This window comes from Thermobia domestica, chromosome 13 (genome assembly GCF_964235325.1).
Source record: "Thermobia domestica chromosome 13, izTheDome1.hap1.1, whole genome shotgun sequence".
NCBI classification, from domain to species: Eukaryota; Metazoa; Arthropoda; class Insecta; order Zygentoma; family Lepismatidae; genus Thermobia; species Thermobia domestica.
This window is the reverse complement of record NC_137466.1, coordinates 26,223,364-26,238,154: the sequence shown is the minus strand read 5'-3', so window position 1 is coordinate 26,238,154 and position 14,791 is coordinate 26,223,364. Positions and strand designations below refer to the sequence as shown.

General features: G+C 35.0%; 1 protein-coding gene across 3 annotated transcripts in view; it reads left to right on the top strand.

Moving 5' to 3' along the window:
• The window catches only part of synr (BH3-only protein sayonara), a 207,424-nt gene extending 192,851 nt beyond the window's left edge, over window positions 1–14,573 (top strand). For 2 of the 3 annotated variants that reach the window (XM_081735555.1, XM_081735554.1), the window contains exons 11-14: window positions 6,680–6,757; window positions 8,735–8,807; window positions 11,645–11,824; window positions 14,521–14,573. In XM_081735555.1, coding sequence (XP_081591681.1) covers window positions 6,680–6,757; window positions 8,735–8,807; window positions 11,645–11,824; window positions 14,521–14,564 — 375 coding nt within the window. In that variant the 3' untranslated portion in view covers window positions 14,565–14,573. The remainder of the gene's footprint in view (window positions 1–6,679; window positions 6,758–8,734; window positions 8,808–11,644; window positions 11,825–14,520) is intronic. The other variant, XM_081735556.1, reaches the window with a different exon arrangement.
• Window positions 14,574–14,791: the final 218 nt, after the last annotated feature.

Sequence of the window (14,791 nt, the reverse complement as noted above, 5' to 3'; positions counted from 1 at the left end):
CGGAACATGTATAAGGGTATCAACGAATTTAAGAAAGGCTATCAAGTTCGCATTTATATATTAAAGAAAGCGGATGGAATAATTCTCACTGATACGGATAGTATTTTGAATAGATGGAAAGATTTCTTTGACAATTTACTTAAAACACAGCCGAAAAATAATGTTCGTGGAAAAAGTAAAATGAATACAGGAAAACTGTATATTTTTCCAGAGCCTAATCGAACAAAAATAAAATTCCTAGAAAGAAATTAAAGAAACATAAATCTCCAGGTGTAGACCAAATCTTGTTTATTTAATTTTAGCTGAAGGAAAAAAAATATGGAGCGAGATACACAAACTCATTCTCCTCATCTGGAACAGAGGAATGACAAGATGTAACAAAACAATCATTGTTCCAATTCGCAAGAACGATGACAAAACTGATTATAATAACTACCTAGGTATAGAGGCATATCTTCCTGGTCAATATCCTATAAAATCCTCTCAAACATTCTGTTAACAAGATTGACTCCATACGTAGATGAAGTTATTAGAGATCATCAATGTGTATTTAGGTGTAATATTTATATATCAACTATTGACCAGATATTTATCATTCTTCAAATGCTCGAAAAGAAATGCGAATACAATAAGCCGGAACATCAGTTATATACTGATATCAGAAAGTACTACGGCTCTATTAGGAGGGAAAGATTGCACAACATCCTTACCAAATTTTGTATACCGAAAAAGCTAGTTAAATTAATTATGTTTAAGTGAATCCCACAGTATAGTCCGCGTAGGAAAATACTTGTCCACGAGCCTTCACATCAGGAATGGCCTGAAAAAAAGATGCATTGTCGTCATTATTCCATTTTGTTCTAAAATACGGTAAAAGGAAAGTCAAAGATAGCAATCAAGGCCTAGAACTGAATGGCACTCACCAAGTTATGGCTTATGCTGATTATGTAAATCTGATAGAGGATTATATGAGGACAATAGAAAGAAATGCAGAGGTTTCACTTAACGCTTGCAAGGGCATGGGTTTAGAAGAAATGCAGAAAAAAACTAAACATCTGGAAACTTGGCATGACTGCAATACAATAAACAATGGATATGTTCATATATCTAACAATACTTCGGACAAAGTAGATACTTTCAAATAACTAGAATCAACATTAACATACCAATAGGCGAGAGATCAAGTAAAGAAGCAGGTGAACGAAGAAGTAGAACATGTTTCCATCCAGGAATTGTTCACATTATCTGCTGCATGTGGTCGCGGATTACCGGGTTGGAAATCAGTTCAATTCAAGTCTTGTAGAAGTAGAAGTACAAGATTCAACACCTCAACAATATAACGGCGATTAATCAACAGCACATTGATGCAAATAGACCGAACGGGAACGGAATTCAATTAACTTCACATATCATAACAGCGAGTGGCAGACAGGTGTGTCGCATTCCCAAACGCAAATACGGGTCATTTCATTTCAAATCGTACACGTGATAGCCAAATGTGTACCAAGACCGTCTTGAATTTGTATGAAAAAATATATAATAAATATGGACATAGCCAGAATACAGAAACAAAATAGTTTTAGTCTCTGATGATTTGCAACAGTGTTGCAACCTCTTAAAAATCACCAGGTATAGTAACTTTTTCAGCTAATTGAGGAATTGGCGTTTTGAAGGTATTATTAAGAAAGAACAAAAAGTGCTAGAAACCCTTTATGTTGTTTATTTTATACCATGTTTTTACTCTTCCATACCATACCAAACAGAGACATTAGAGGTGTAACATAAACTGTAACAAAACTTTAAAAAAATTGTTGCGCGTATATTTAGGATATTTCCATTGCCTAAATAAAAACACATAAGAATTGTTTTATGCTAGGAATTAATACTATGGAAACAATACTACAGTAAAAATATTAATTCCTACTTATCTGTACACCACAAGTGAGAATTTATCATGAAGAAAGTGAAACTTTCAGAATTGGACTATTTTCAAAAATTAATATCTCAAAAACCTCATCTTGAATTTTCATAAAAACATGCAAATAACATTGTTTTCCAATCGTGTAAAGACAGACTTGGTATTTTTTTCTGCGAAGAGAGAGAGGAATTTTTATATTGCACCTTACACAAGTTGTGAAATAATAGTCAAGTAATGAACAAAGTGTGAGATTGGCAACAGTGCTTTTGATTTAAATTTCACATCCAAGGTGTTATATCAGTATAGTAACAATGTAAGTAAATATATTGACCAAGAACAGGTTCAGTAATTACCAAGACTTATTTTATGTAAGCACTGACCAGTTTATCACAGCTGTGCAAAAACGTCTTCTGTAAACATTAGTTGGGTTGCTGGAAATTTGTGCAGAGCGTCCAGTGGGAACAGAGGAATCCATCTTGAGTAGTACACTTCTTATGGGAATTGTACAGACATTTTGTACAGAAGGCCATTTGAAACCAGTTGCAGGACCATGTGAAGTCATAAGAAAGATCGTAACATCTTCTAGTTAGAGAGATATGTGCGTTATTTGTCTTACCGACCAGTGATTGTCTAATACACACGATACAAAATCACGTACACACAAATCCATCACAGTATAACAAGGTTTGGTTACGAAACTAAAATCAAGAAGTTTCTTTGTATGAACTGCAGTTGTGGCAATGAGAAATTCATGTGATGCAATCCAAAAGTGGCTGAACTGAGTTCCAGTCACCAGTTTCACATTCGCCCACTTTTTTTTTTTTTTTTACTTGAACGATATTCTTCGACAGTACACTTGTCTAAAAACAGAATGTTGTGTTCTTCATGAATATAGAGACAGTTTCAATGAATCCTCTTGCACCTCTAATTGCATGAACAGATTCATGTTGCAAATTAAATTTCATTGCACAGTGTTTTACTAAACTGCCTACCCTGTCACACGGGCCTTTTCCGTGCACAGTAGCTGACAATATCAATTTTCTTGTAACGTTGTCACTCATGCATTGTAGCTCAAATAACTAAAATATGTTTTTGAAATGGGAAGCTGCACTATCAGATACAAATACTTGGGTAGAAAACGCATCTCCATCACACAGTGCAGGTATTTCACCCATGATTAACTGGATAGCACATAATCCATGTGCACTATCATGAGCCAAGTCATCACTGATTACTGCTATGTGTGGTACAGTCCGCAGCAAAAAACCTGCAACATGAGTATGCAAGTTTATTGTGAAACTACGCCTAACAGCCTAGGGAATCAACAAAATGTCTAAGTGTCACGAATCACGCCAGAACAAACCTCGGAGTTCTCCCATACACACTTATTTTGGAGCAAAAGATTTCGTTGTTTCACAATAAACTTACATACTCATGTTGCAGGTTTTTTGCTGCGAACTGTACCATGAAAGTATCCAACGCATGCGGAAATAGAGATTTGGGATGTTTGCCAATGATAACTTTGAATCTCTTGCTGCAACACAACCATCCAGTTCTCTGTAAAATCGAACTGCAAGACCAAAGTATCACTTGTTGATGTACTTGATCTTTTCTCAGGAGCAATGACCTCTCTTTAAATGCTGCGAATATGACCATGAAATATCCCTTTCATGATCCAATTGTTTGCCGGTCATGTATTTTTGACACTAGATTTTATTGAACCTGATCTTTGTCAATATATTTACTTACATTGTTACTATGGTGATATAACACCTTGGTTGTGAAAGGGTCTTTCCTAGTAAGATAGTAAAATCGGCCCTTGATCCAAATTGGGTCGCTATTGACCCAAAAGGTTACTCTTGACCTAAAACTACCTAAAAAATTTTGACCCCTATCCCCTCCCCTTACCGAAGTATCGTATCATACATGCTCAAAATTGAATATTTTTAAATTTTGGTGGGGGTGGTCGAAAAATTTTGAAAGTTTCACAGATTGTAGATACTATGTATATGTAAATGTGTAATTTTTTTTCAAAACCATCGATGCGTATTTTCTTTATTTTTTGCGTTTTGAAAATTTCAAAAAAATGTAGAAAAAACTTTTCGGGGGACATGTCACTGATTGTTTGGTTAAAAAATTTGTTATACCCTTCGGTACAACATATATTTTTTTCTGGGCCCTAAAGTGATGACAACATTGTCAAAAAGAAATAAAACTGAAAACAAACGTATTTTTCGCATAGTTTTCCCAACAGTTTAGGGCCCTCAAGGTGAGGGTCCCTTCAAACAATCCTTTGCCAAAGTTCACAATTTTATTTTCTCTGGCGTCCTTTCCGCTTCTGTCGTTCTTCGGCTGCTTCGATTGTGTCCATTTCAAAATAGAAACACCAAATAAATCTCCGTAACAGTGATTCCACTTCAACCGACTCTTGCACAACCAAGTTACACAGCTCGCGGTAGAGAGCGCCACTGTATGTGACCAGTGAAGAAAGCGCTGATAGATACGAGGAGCCGACGCGAGGTGTGTGTAACTTCGCTGTGCAAAAGTCGGTTGCAGTGGAAGCACTGTTACGGAGATATATTTGGTATTTCTAGTCCGAAACGGACACAATCGAAGCAGCCGAAGAACGACAGAAGCGGAAGGGACGCAAGAGAAAGGAAAATTGTGAACTCTAGCAAAGAATTGTTTGAAGGGGGCCTCAGTGAGAAAACTGTGCGAAAAACACGTTTGTTTTCAGTTTTATTTCTTTTTGACAATGTTGCCATCACTTTCAGGCACCGAAAAAAATATAGGTTGTGCCTAAGGGTATAACAAATTTTTTAACCAAAAAATCAGCGACGTGTCCCTCCAAATTTTTTTCTACATTTTTTTGAAATTTTCAAAACGCAAAAAATAAAGAAAATACGCATCGATAGTTTTGAAAAAAATTACACATTTACATATACATAGTATCTACAATCTACGAAACTTCCAAATTTTTCGGCCCCACACACCAAAATTTTAAAATATTCAATTTTGAGCATATATGATACGATAATTCGGTAAAGGAAGGGGGTAGGGGTCAATTTTTTTTCAGGTAGTTTTAGGTCAAGGGTAACCTTTTGGGTCGATAGCGACCCAATTTAGATCAAGGGCCGATTTCACTATCTTACTAGGAAAGACCCTTTAAACCAAAAGCAGTGTTGCCAATCTCACACTTTGTTCACTACTTGACTAGTATTTTATAACTTGTCTAAGGTGCAATATAAAAATTCATCTCTCTCTTCGCAGAAAAATAATACCAAATCTGTCTTTACACGATTGGAAAACAATGTTATTTGCATGTTTTTATGAAAATTCAAGATGGGTTTTTTGAGATATTAATTTTTGAAAATAGTCCAATTCTGAAAGTTTCACTTTCTTCATGATAAATTCTCACTTGTGGTGTACAGATAGGTAGGAAATAATACTTTTACTGTAATGTCATGTTTCTATAGTATTTATTCCGAGCATAAAATAAATCTTATGTGTTTTCATTTAGTTAAGTAGAAATATCCGAAATATGTGCACAACAATTTTTTTTTAAGTTCAAACATTTTGTTACAGTTTATGTTACACCTCAAATGTCTCTGATATCGTTTGGAAGAGTTGAAAACATGGTATAAAATAAACAACATAAATGGTTTCTAGCACTTTTTGTTCTTTCTTAATAATACCTTCAAGACGCCAATTCCTCACTTTGCTGCAAAAGTAACTATATCTGGTGATTTTTTAGAGGACGCAACACTATTGCTAATCATCAGACCAAAACTATTTTGTTTCTGTATTCTGGCTATGTCCATCTTTAATATATACGGTATATATATATTTTCATAAGAATTCAAAATGGTCGATGGGCACCATTCTATGATTTGAAATGAAACAGCCCATACGACTTTCATGGTGCTGCAGACAGAAGCGAGATCCATCAGAGAAACAGAAATGGTATTATTCTTCTCTTATGTACAAGTTGTTGGCACCATTTCACCCACTGACACTTATAATACTCATATGCAATTAAATTTCGGTAATGGAAGCTTAGAGAAACGTCAGTACCTCAAACGACGTTGAATCGCACACCTGAATTCTTGTGCGAGTATTATTCGTGATGTAGATACCGATTCGGAAACCATGCACCAAATATCATTTCTCTTGGAAAGTAGTCTGACACGTGACCATCAGGACCCTTGAGCCACTGATTACATACTTTTGATCACCGTAACTAAGTTTCGTTCACCACAGGAAGGAATTCGGCGGACGGATAATTTGCAGTCTCGATATGTCAGAATTCTTCCATAATAAGTTCGAAACTTGTTGGGATACTTACCACATTCGCAAGTAAAACAAGTTACAGCCCTCGGAGCACACTAACGTCTAGCTTATTTTCAATATGCAAGTGAAACTCCCTGTAATTTCTTTTATTATAGTTATCAGGTGGTGTGGCTGGAGCACGTAATGTGCAACTCAGCTCATAAATTAATAATTTCATTATCGTTCCATGTTTCACATATTCGAAAAATGTCGGGTCAATCTGAAGTTTTCTTCCTGACGTTTGAATTTCAATAGCCATAGTGTATAATTGTAATTTCTCATTTCACAAATAACAACAAATAAGATTGTAAAAAAAAACTAAAATCATTAAAGCACAATGGGATAAATCTTCATCACTGAGCTTTATTGCGCTCAGAAAGTGATTTTGAGACTAATTTCTAATTGACGGCCCATGTTCCGTTCATGACACAGGTTCCTACAACCGATTTGGAAGAAGAGGATGATGATGATGATAATGACACTCTTCTCCAGGAACTGGAGAAGAGAACAGTAAGTTTCCAAAATTCGATGTTAAATGTTGTCCGTGTTTTTCTTTATTCTATCAATTCTGTAGTTTATTCTATTCGTGTAGTTTGAATGTTTATTAGCTGCACTTAGCAAAATGTTAAGTAATCTGACAATGGCTTCCACTTGATGTTCCTATCGTGCTTTCTTTATCCTTAGCAAGAGTATTCCAAGAATTATAACTCTTATTTACTTACTTTTACTCGTGTTTACTTTCATTAACCTCTGTTTGTGTATTAGTAAGGTTACTCCAATTTATTTTTATGTATGTATTGTGGTTCAGTTCGTATGGTTAGTTATGCAAATGTGTACGAACAATTAGAACAACATTTCTAAAGCCTACAGAAGTTCCATCTAATCATTCTTTACAATAGAAACTCGTATATCTACATGTAGAAGCGAAAGTTCTGTTTGTGTGAAACCGTCAACACACAACAAACATTCTATGAGCATGCAGTAATACTAAAATTAGAGTAGTTACAGTGGTTTGAAACTATAGTTTCCACAGAAATAAAATCAACTTTTTCTCTTGAAGTTCGCGATCAGCGGGTACACTTTCAAGGAAAGAGCAGGCAAACCATCCTTTGCACCCTGCTGATGGTGACAATCACAAGTAGTCCACTCTGTAGGTGTGATTACATTCGGCTCATTGACTGGCCACTAATGCATTTTCACAGTTGTACTCCAATGTATTTTTAAATTTCATTAGCTTCTATAGCAAAATTCTTACAGCTTCAAAGTTTTCCAATCTATCACAATCCTCCCCAGTTCATCCTTCAAAGATTATCATATATTTCTCATATTTTACTTCTAAGTACAACTGTTACCGTAATTTCGTGATTGCTTTTGTTGTTTCCTGTGAAAGTTGTGTAACAACTTGCTAAGTCATGATTAATGAGAAATGCGCCATGCATTTTTCTAATTTAAAATATTTATATTACGTAAATAAATGTTACATTATTCTTATAAACCTTTATTGCATTCTCGCCGTTTAGATTTCGGCTACGACGTGATCGTCCTCTTCTCGTTCTTAGATCGCAACTTCAAACACATGCACCATAATGATAATTTACATTTATATAGATATGCAAAGCGATTATAAATATTTTCCATTTGTGAAATAACAATAAAACATGTATTGAAGAGATCGTGCATATACAGGGTGTTCCGGGAGGAAATCGACAAACTTAGCACACATGTTCCTCAAATCAAAACAAAAGAAAATATTACTTTACACTTTGCTGAGAAGTGCTTAGTTTCGGAAATAAAGGAAATATTATGCAATATAGTGACAATAACACCAGGTTGGATACTCTGGGACCATCAACAAACGAACTCAGTCAACGTATTCTTAACATCGAACAAGAGAAAAATTTAACTATCACTTTACTGAGAAGTTCTTTGTTTCGGAGATACAGACACATTTAGGAAATGTAATGATAACGATGCCAAGTTGGTTACATTACCATAATCAATAAGCAAACTAAGTCAACGTCTTCCTTTCATCGAAAAAAAAAACAATGTGTTTTTTTTTTCAGCAAAGTGCAAAATACACTTTTCTCTTGTTTCAATGTAAGGTACACATTGGCTGATTCTTGATTGTCACAGTGTAGCAAACCTACTCATTATCATTAAATTGCATAAAATTAACTGTATCTCCGAAAGACACAGGCTGCCGATCGCTGGCAGTTCGAATCTCGTTCACGGCATGGGTATTTATTTTCCTTTCTGTATTTTCTTCATATGTCCATTCCTTTAAAGGTTAAAAAGGTAGAGTAGTCGTATGCAATACGCAAAAATATAATCCAATCCAATACGAATTCAGTTTCTATTTCGTGATAGTTGTCCAAAGCTCCCTGATTGGACATCTCTAAATGGGTATATATAATTATCGATTGTACTACCAATAAGTGTTGTTGTATACAAAACAAATTACAATGCTTTATCATATTCATCTTTTAGCTCAGCCAGATGGATCCAGTTGACGTTCCGAAACCTCCTCTAGCTCGAATACCTTCTGCAGTAGAACTCTACGGTAAGTCAGAATGTTTGGAAACATCCTACCTCATGAAATATTGAATATTTCCATCATGCAAGTGATACAACTCTATGAATCTGATATTTTTTCATAACTACTATTCTTGAAAGACAATAAAATACTTAAGCTACTCCTAATTGCGCCAAAGAAACAAATGTATAAACAAAATGAACAATAAAATCGATTTAAAAAAATATAATAATAAGAGAGGGCTTGTGAAAGTTTTAATTAAGTTTTATCCTCAGTGTTGCTTTGCCACCAACTTATTAATTAAGATAAATGGATAGCGTGTTGAAAGATTTTAATTCGTTATTACTGCTTATCTTTATTTGTAATCTAATTAGGAAAATTGACTAACACTCACCTATAATGTTCCCTCAGAAACCTAAAAGATTTCTTTTTATTCCAAGTACAATTTCGTAACTAATCCATTTGTCTTCAACGGTTAGACAGCAATAAAAAGCTTAGACTTCTACACTTTATTCAACAGTTTTTTTTTTTTTTTTTTTTTTTACACAAAATACTAAAATCCGTACTAAGTTATTAAAGGAACCTGCGCTTTTCTTATGGAAAAACAGCTTTCGTTAAATATCTTAAACCTGCAATATTTCGATTCTTCAGATCTTTCTGATCATAATTCATAATGGGTACAAAGACCGAATATCTCTTATTCCGACCAAATAATCTTTATAGCTGCTTAATTAATAAAAAAATGTTGGATAATTAAATTATTAGATGACGAGGTGATCCAAAAATGGATTACTTGTGTCCACAAATTAAGGAACACCATGGAAAAGTGGCACGAATGAAGATTGGAGACCGACGTCTATCTGCGCAATTAAACGCGTGGAAGAGATACCTAGGAATTACACTGAAGGTCATATGACACAGAAACACAGAAAATGGCGAATTCATATTATCAGTTTAATATCGGTTCCGTTTAATACCGCCAGAAATGTTCAGTATTGGGTTTGATCATCGGAACGGATATATAGATTGCACACCGTGTTCCCACACTACGGATGAAGCCAAACAACAGCTCTAATGGTAATGCTTCAACACCTCTCCTAGGTCATCCAGCAGCTCCTATGGGGCAGCGGTGGCTCAGTGGTAGAGCGTTCACCTCTGGTGCTTGGGGTCCCGGGCTCGACTTTGTGGTGAACAAACACCGTATGCGTGGGTTTTCTCGGGGTTCTCCCGTTTCCTCCCACTTTCTTCATTACACCATTTCATTCATCACTCATCATCACCGTCTCCTTTAACCTAACCGTGGGACGTAAAACTCAAAGATTTCATTTCATTTCAGCAGCTCCTATGGTAATACATCCCACTCTTGCACAAACACTCGTCCGAGACCATCGAGTCCCCGGTGAGGCTTTTTAGGTTCCAATCAGACGTCCAAAGGCGACCCAGATATGGTCAATTGGATTAAGAACCGGCCACTTCCACGCGGGATATCCTTGTATTCCAGGTACTCCCCCCCACCTGAACCCTGGGATGCCGCTTGCCGGTCACTATCGTCAGTTAGATAAGACCTAGGACCATATGTACAGCACATACTGGTGCACGATAAGTCCACATAGAATGTATCCGCCACAGAATCCTGAGGAAATATATCAGAGGTATCCGTACTCCTAGCATGATGTCATCCCAAACCTTAAGCTTGCCACCACCATAAGGATCTTGTTCCGAAAAAAATTGCAGTGCTTGGCACGGATCAGGGACGTGTTATTTATACAAATATTTGGAACACAAACATACCACACAGGTAGAGTGGCCACCATACTCCGATAAAACATGCCTGGAACGCTCTTGGACGTCCGATTACAACCAGAAATCCACCACCCGGGACTTGGGATATCCTCGGACGGATATTTGTATAAAAATGGGATGTTGCCATAGGAACTGTTGACTGTCCTCATCCACAGTGTGGGAACGCGGTGTGCAGCCTATATATCCATTCAAGCGATCTTCATTTGTGTATCACATTTCCATGTGTCTCTTAATTTCTGGACATCAATGTGTTTATATTAATCTTTGAATCACCAGTCATCTAGTAATTTAATTATTAAATTTAGCTTTCGTTAATGGCAAGAAAAGTGTGGGCTCCTTTATACAGGTATCACTAAGTTGTTAGCTAGGTTACGTAGTGATCATTAAAATTATTTCGTGCACAGTTTTTAGTCTCTAGAAACCGTCCTAACAGGAGTGAAATAAAATAGCTCTTGGTACAGAGAAGTCTTCTCCAGTGGAAAATTAGCTGTCGAGCAATCGTCGAAAGTACTGGTTGTCAGAGAACAGAACTATTGATGGAAAGGGGTCTGTCAACTGTCATAGATGAGTGAATACTACAAAGTCGTTTATATGGAAGCCTATCAGCCTCTGTAATGGAGCTGCAGAAGCTGTAATACAGGACATCCTTCCAGTCTCACAGATATTCAGATTCACCTTCTAAAGCAATCCGATTTTTGGAGACTTTCCTTTTGAACAGTCGTTTTTAAATTTCACTTCAACTCACACTTTACAAACCTACATATTCTGACAGTTTGCATTGTGACTTTTCCGGCTTTGTTATATGTCTCATACTTCCGCGGCACGTTCAAGTCTCAACCCATTCCCACCTAACACTATAAACTTTCCTTTGGACACAATGTTTTAATTTTCATATATTCGCGCTACAATTTCTTTGTTTTATTGTGTACTGTCACTGGGCTTTTTAAAAAGTAATATTATGTCAGAAAAGATCATAACAATGAATTGATAAATAGTTAAATCATTATTTCCTACATGCCCATGTCAATGACGCCATGCATTGGTACTTGTCTTTTGTTTAGGGAGCCACGCTAAGAACTTAGCACAGGAGCACCATCAGGTTATAGAACGCATTACTCATACAGGAATCCAAAATCGTGATCGCATTCAACGAAACTTCCAGATGAAGCTAGAGGCTAGAAAGGCCCGTCGAGCTACCAAACGAATAGAAGAACTTCAGAGAGCTGCACTTCAAGGAGCAGGTAATGTTTATTAGATTTTATTCTAAACGGTGGAAGATATTCTGCTAATGTTAATGTTATCTACAAACAATACTAGAAAAGTCTTTTTCTTTTGCGAAAAACAATGCTTTTAAGCAAAGGTATTTTTATGAGAAATATTTCATTTCATACCCTTGAGAAATTACTCGTATGAAACTCATCCACAGACAGCTTATGACAAACATCACTAGTGCATGTTTCAATTTGCTCCTGTTTTGATTATATTGAAAGCAAAAGAACAATACGTAGTTTCACAGTTACAGCTATATAAAATAGATCCTCCTTTGCAGTTTCACTATTAGCTTAAACTGAATGTGTTTTAATACTTACTACATAGAAGATTTTTAATCAAAAAGTGTTTTTCTTTACAATTTACACAATCTTATATGTTAAGATGCTTTTCCTATAAAACCAAATGTAGCAAAATCAGCAAGGCAACTCCCTTGTGATGACTATTTACATGGTTAGCGTATGCACCTTCGAGACAGAAGACCTAAATTCAATCTCCGATGTGAGTTCATGTAGTTCGGATCCCACGTTGTAGGTCTAGTCTCATATGGCCTCGGTGCTGAACGAGGCACTATACTCTAAATCAACCAACCAACATGAGGGAAAGTTCCATTAAAACTTAATATATCTTATATTATTATTTGTACTAAACTTAGTACAATTCTTTGGTTTCACATAAATTGTATAATAACTTATCTCATGTTAAAAGAAATTATTGAAGACAGCACCCCGACGTTTAAAGATATCAAACAATTTGGTTCATAATCTGAAAAAAATCATTATTCATCAGCCAGAACATATGAACATATGTGTTTTATCATAGAAACATACTGGACATTATAGAAACCTACAAACTTAGAATAATTATAAAAATAATTACGTTATATCATTATTTGGATTAGACTATATAAATCCTATTTTTAGTGTGTTGTCTTGCGTCTAAAATGTGAATTCAATTTATTTGAGAAACTATTTGTACAAGAAATTTGGACTTGATTTTGACTGGATTAGGAAAGACTAACTCAACTAACAACTTACAGTAAAGTTTTATTCGATTCGTAATAACACTTGTGGTATATATATATATATATATATATATATATATATATATATATATATATATATATATATATATATATATATATATATATATATATATATATATTTATACAGGGTGGATCATTTATCTGATGCGGCCTTGTAACTTTTAAACTAACTGACAAAAATGCTGAAATTTTATACTATGCAAATATCGGTAGGAGAACATTATTTGCCATACTCTATAATACCACAAGGTTAACAGTATTACCAGCCCAACGAAGCTGTACTTTTTTCAAACTGTAACTACGTCAGGTTATTACATATTTCAAATCTATAAATCCAAAACACTCAATACCGCATTTATCATGCAGTGTTGTGAACAAAGGACGCTATGCTACACTATCACAAACATCGAAAACAATCAAATTTTGAAGAGTTGTACAACAGCAATAAAGCAAATGAGACAGACGGACGCACATCAAAGTACCTTACTGTGGAATATTACGGTCATCATGTGGCACATTTCGAAAAAGTAGAAACAAAGTTACAATAAATTAAAAATTTACCTTTTTTGCAAATGACTGTATTTCGAAAAAGTATTTAGACTAGTATCACATCAAATTATGTAGATGGTTTTCAATGGATGTGAAGATTCTACTGTCGTTCACAGCAATTTGATACCTCAAACCATTTCGGGGGAAATCGAAAAAAATTGTAAAATTTGATATTGTGCTTAAAATGGTGTATTTGTGGGAACTTTCTAAAACAATTTTTGGTTTACTTTGCTTCTAGAGTGTTACAACGATACTTTTTGAAGATGTAATTACAATAAGTTTCCGAAATTGCATAATCTTCAGCAGTGCTGCAAACTTTACCATAGCTTCAAAATGGTTTGACATATCAAATTTTTGTAAACAGCATTGTGATCTTCACATCAATTGAAAAACATCTATGTAATTGAATGACGTATTTATCTAAGCAGTTTTTCGAAATAAAGGGTTTTGAAAAAGGTCAAATTTTCAGCCTCTTGTAATTTTGTTTATATTCATTAGAAATTCATCATATCATGATCATAGTAATAGACACTAAAGTACTTTGGATGTCCGTTGTCCCATCTGTCATATTTGGATTATTACTGCTGTAGAGGACATTAAAATTTGGATGTTTCTGATTCTGTAGTGTCCTTAGTTTGCAAGACATTGTATGTTTTCGTTTAACATGTAGACTTTAAATATATTATAACCTGACGTAGTGCCATTTGAAAAAAAAAATTGTTAGGTTGGCAACAGTGTTAACCTTGTGTGTCACAGATTATGTCGAACAACGTCCCCCTGAGGATATTTGCATGCTACAGAATTTCAGCGCTTTTTGTCCATTAATTTAAAAGTTACGAGGGCGTATCAAGATAAATAGTCCATCCTGTATGGTACTGTACGAATGATTCGTATCTTTAAATATTTAATTTAACTCCCTGAGTATGGCCCAACTTTAACAGAAATCGTCATAAACTAAGTGTATTATGTACCGTACTCGTTAGGATATACGTCGTCAGCACTACTAAAATATTAATAACTGAATGCCATTCTGTATTTCATATTTTCTATAATTTTTTTTTATTCTCTTTACAGCAACTGGGCATTCTTATCTCCCCTCTGCTGTTCATCGAACTTAATTATTAGAAGAATAATTTCAGATATTTTTATATAGACTCATTGGCGGAAATTATTATGATTGAACTTCAGAGATTATAAGAGATATCTTGTCTGTAATTAAGATAGGGTTTGTATGTTGTCATATTGACAATTGATTATTCACAACTGTTGTAATAATAATGATAATAATAGCAGTATCACATCATGAATAAACTATAAGAATCGGAGTATAGAGTTTAATAATTTA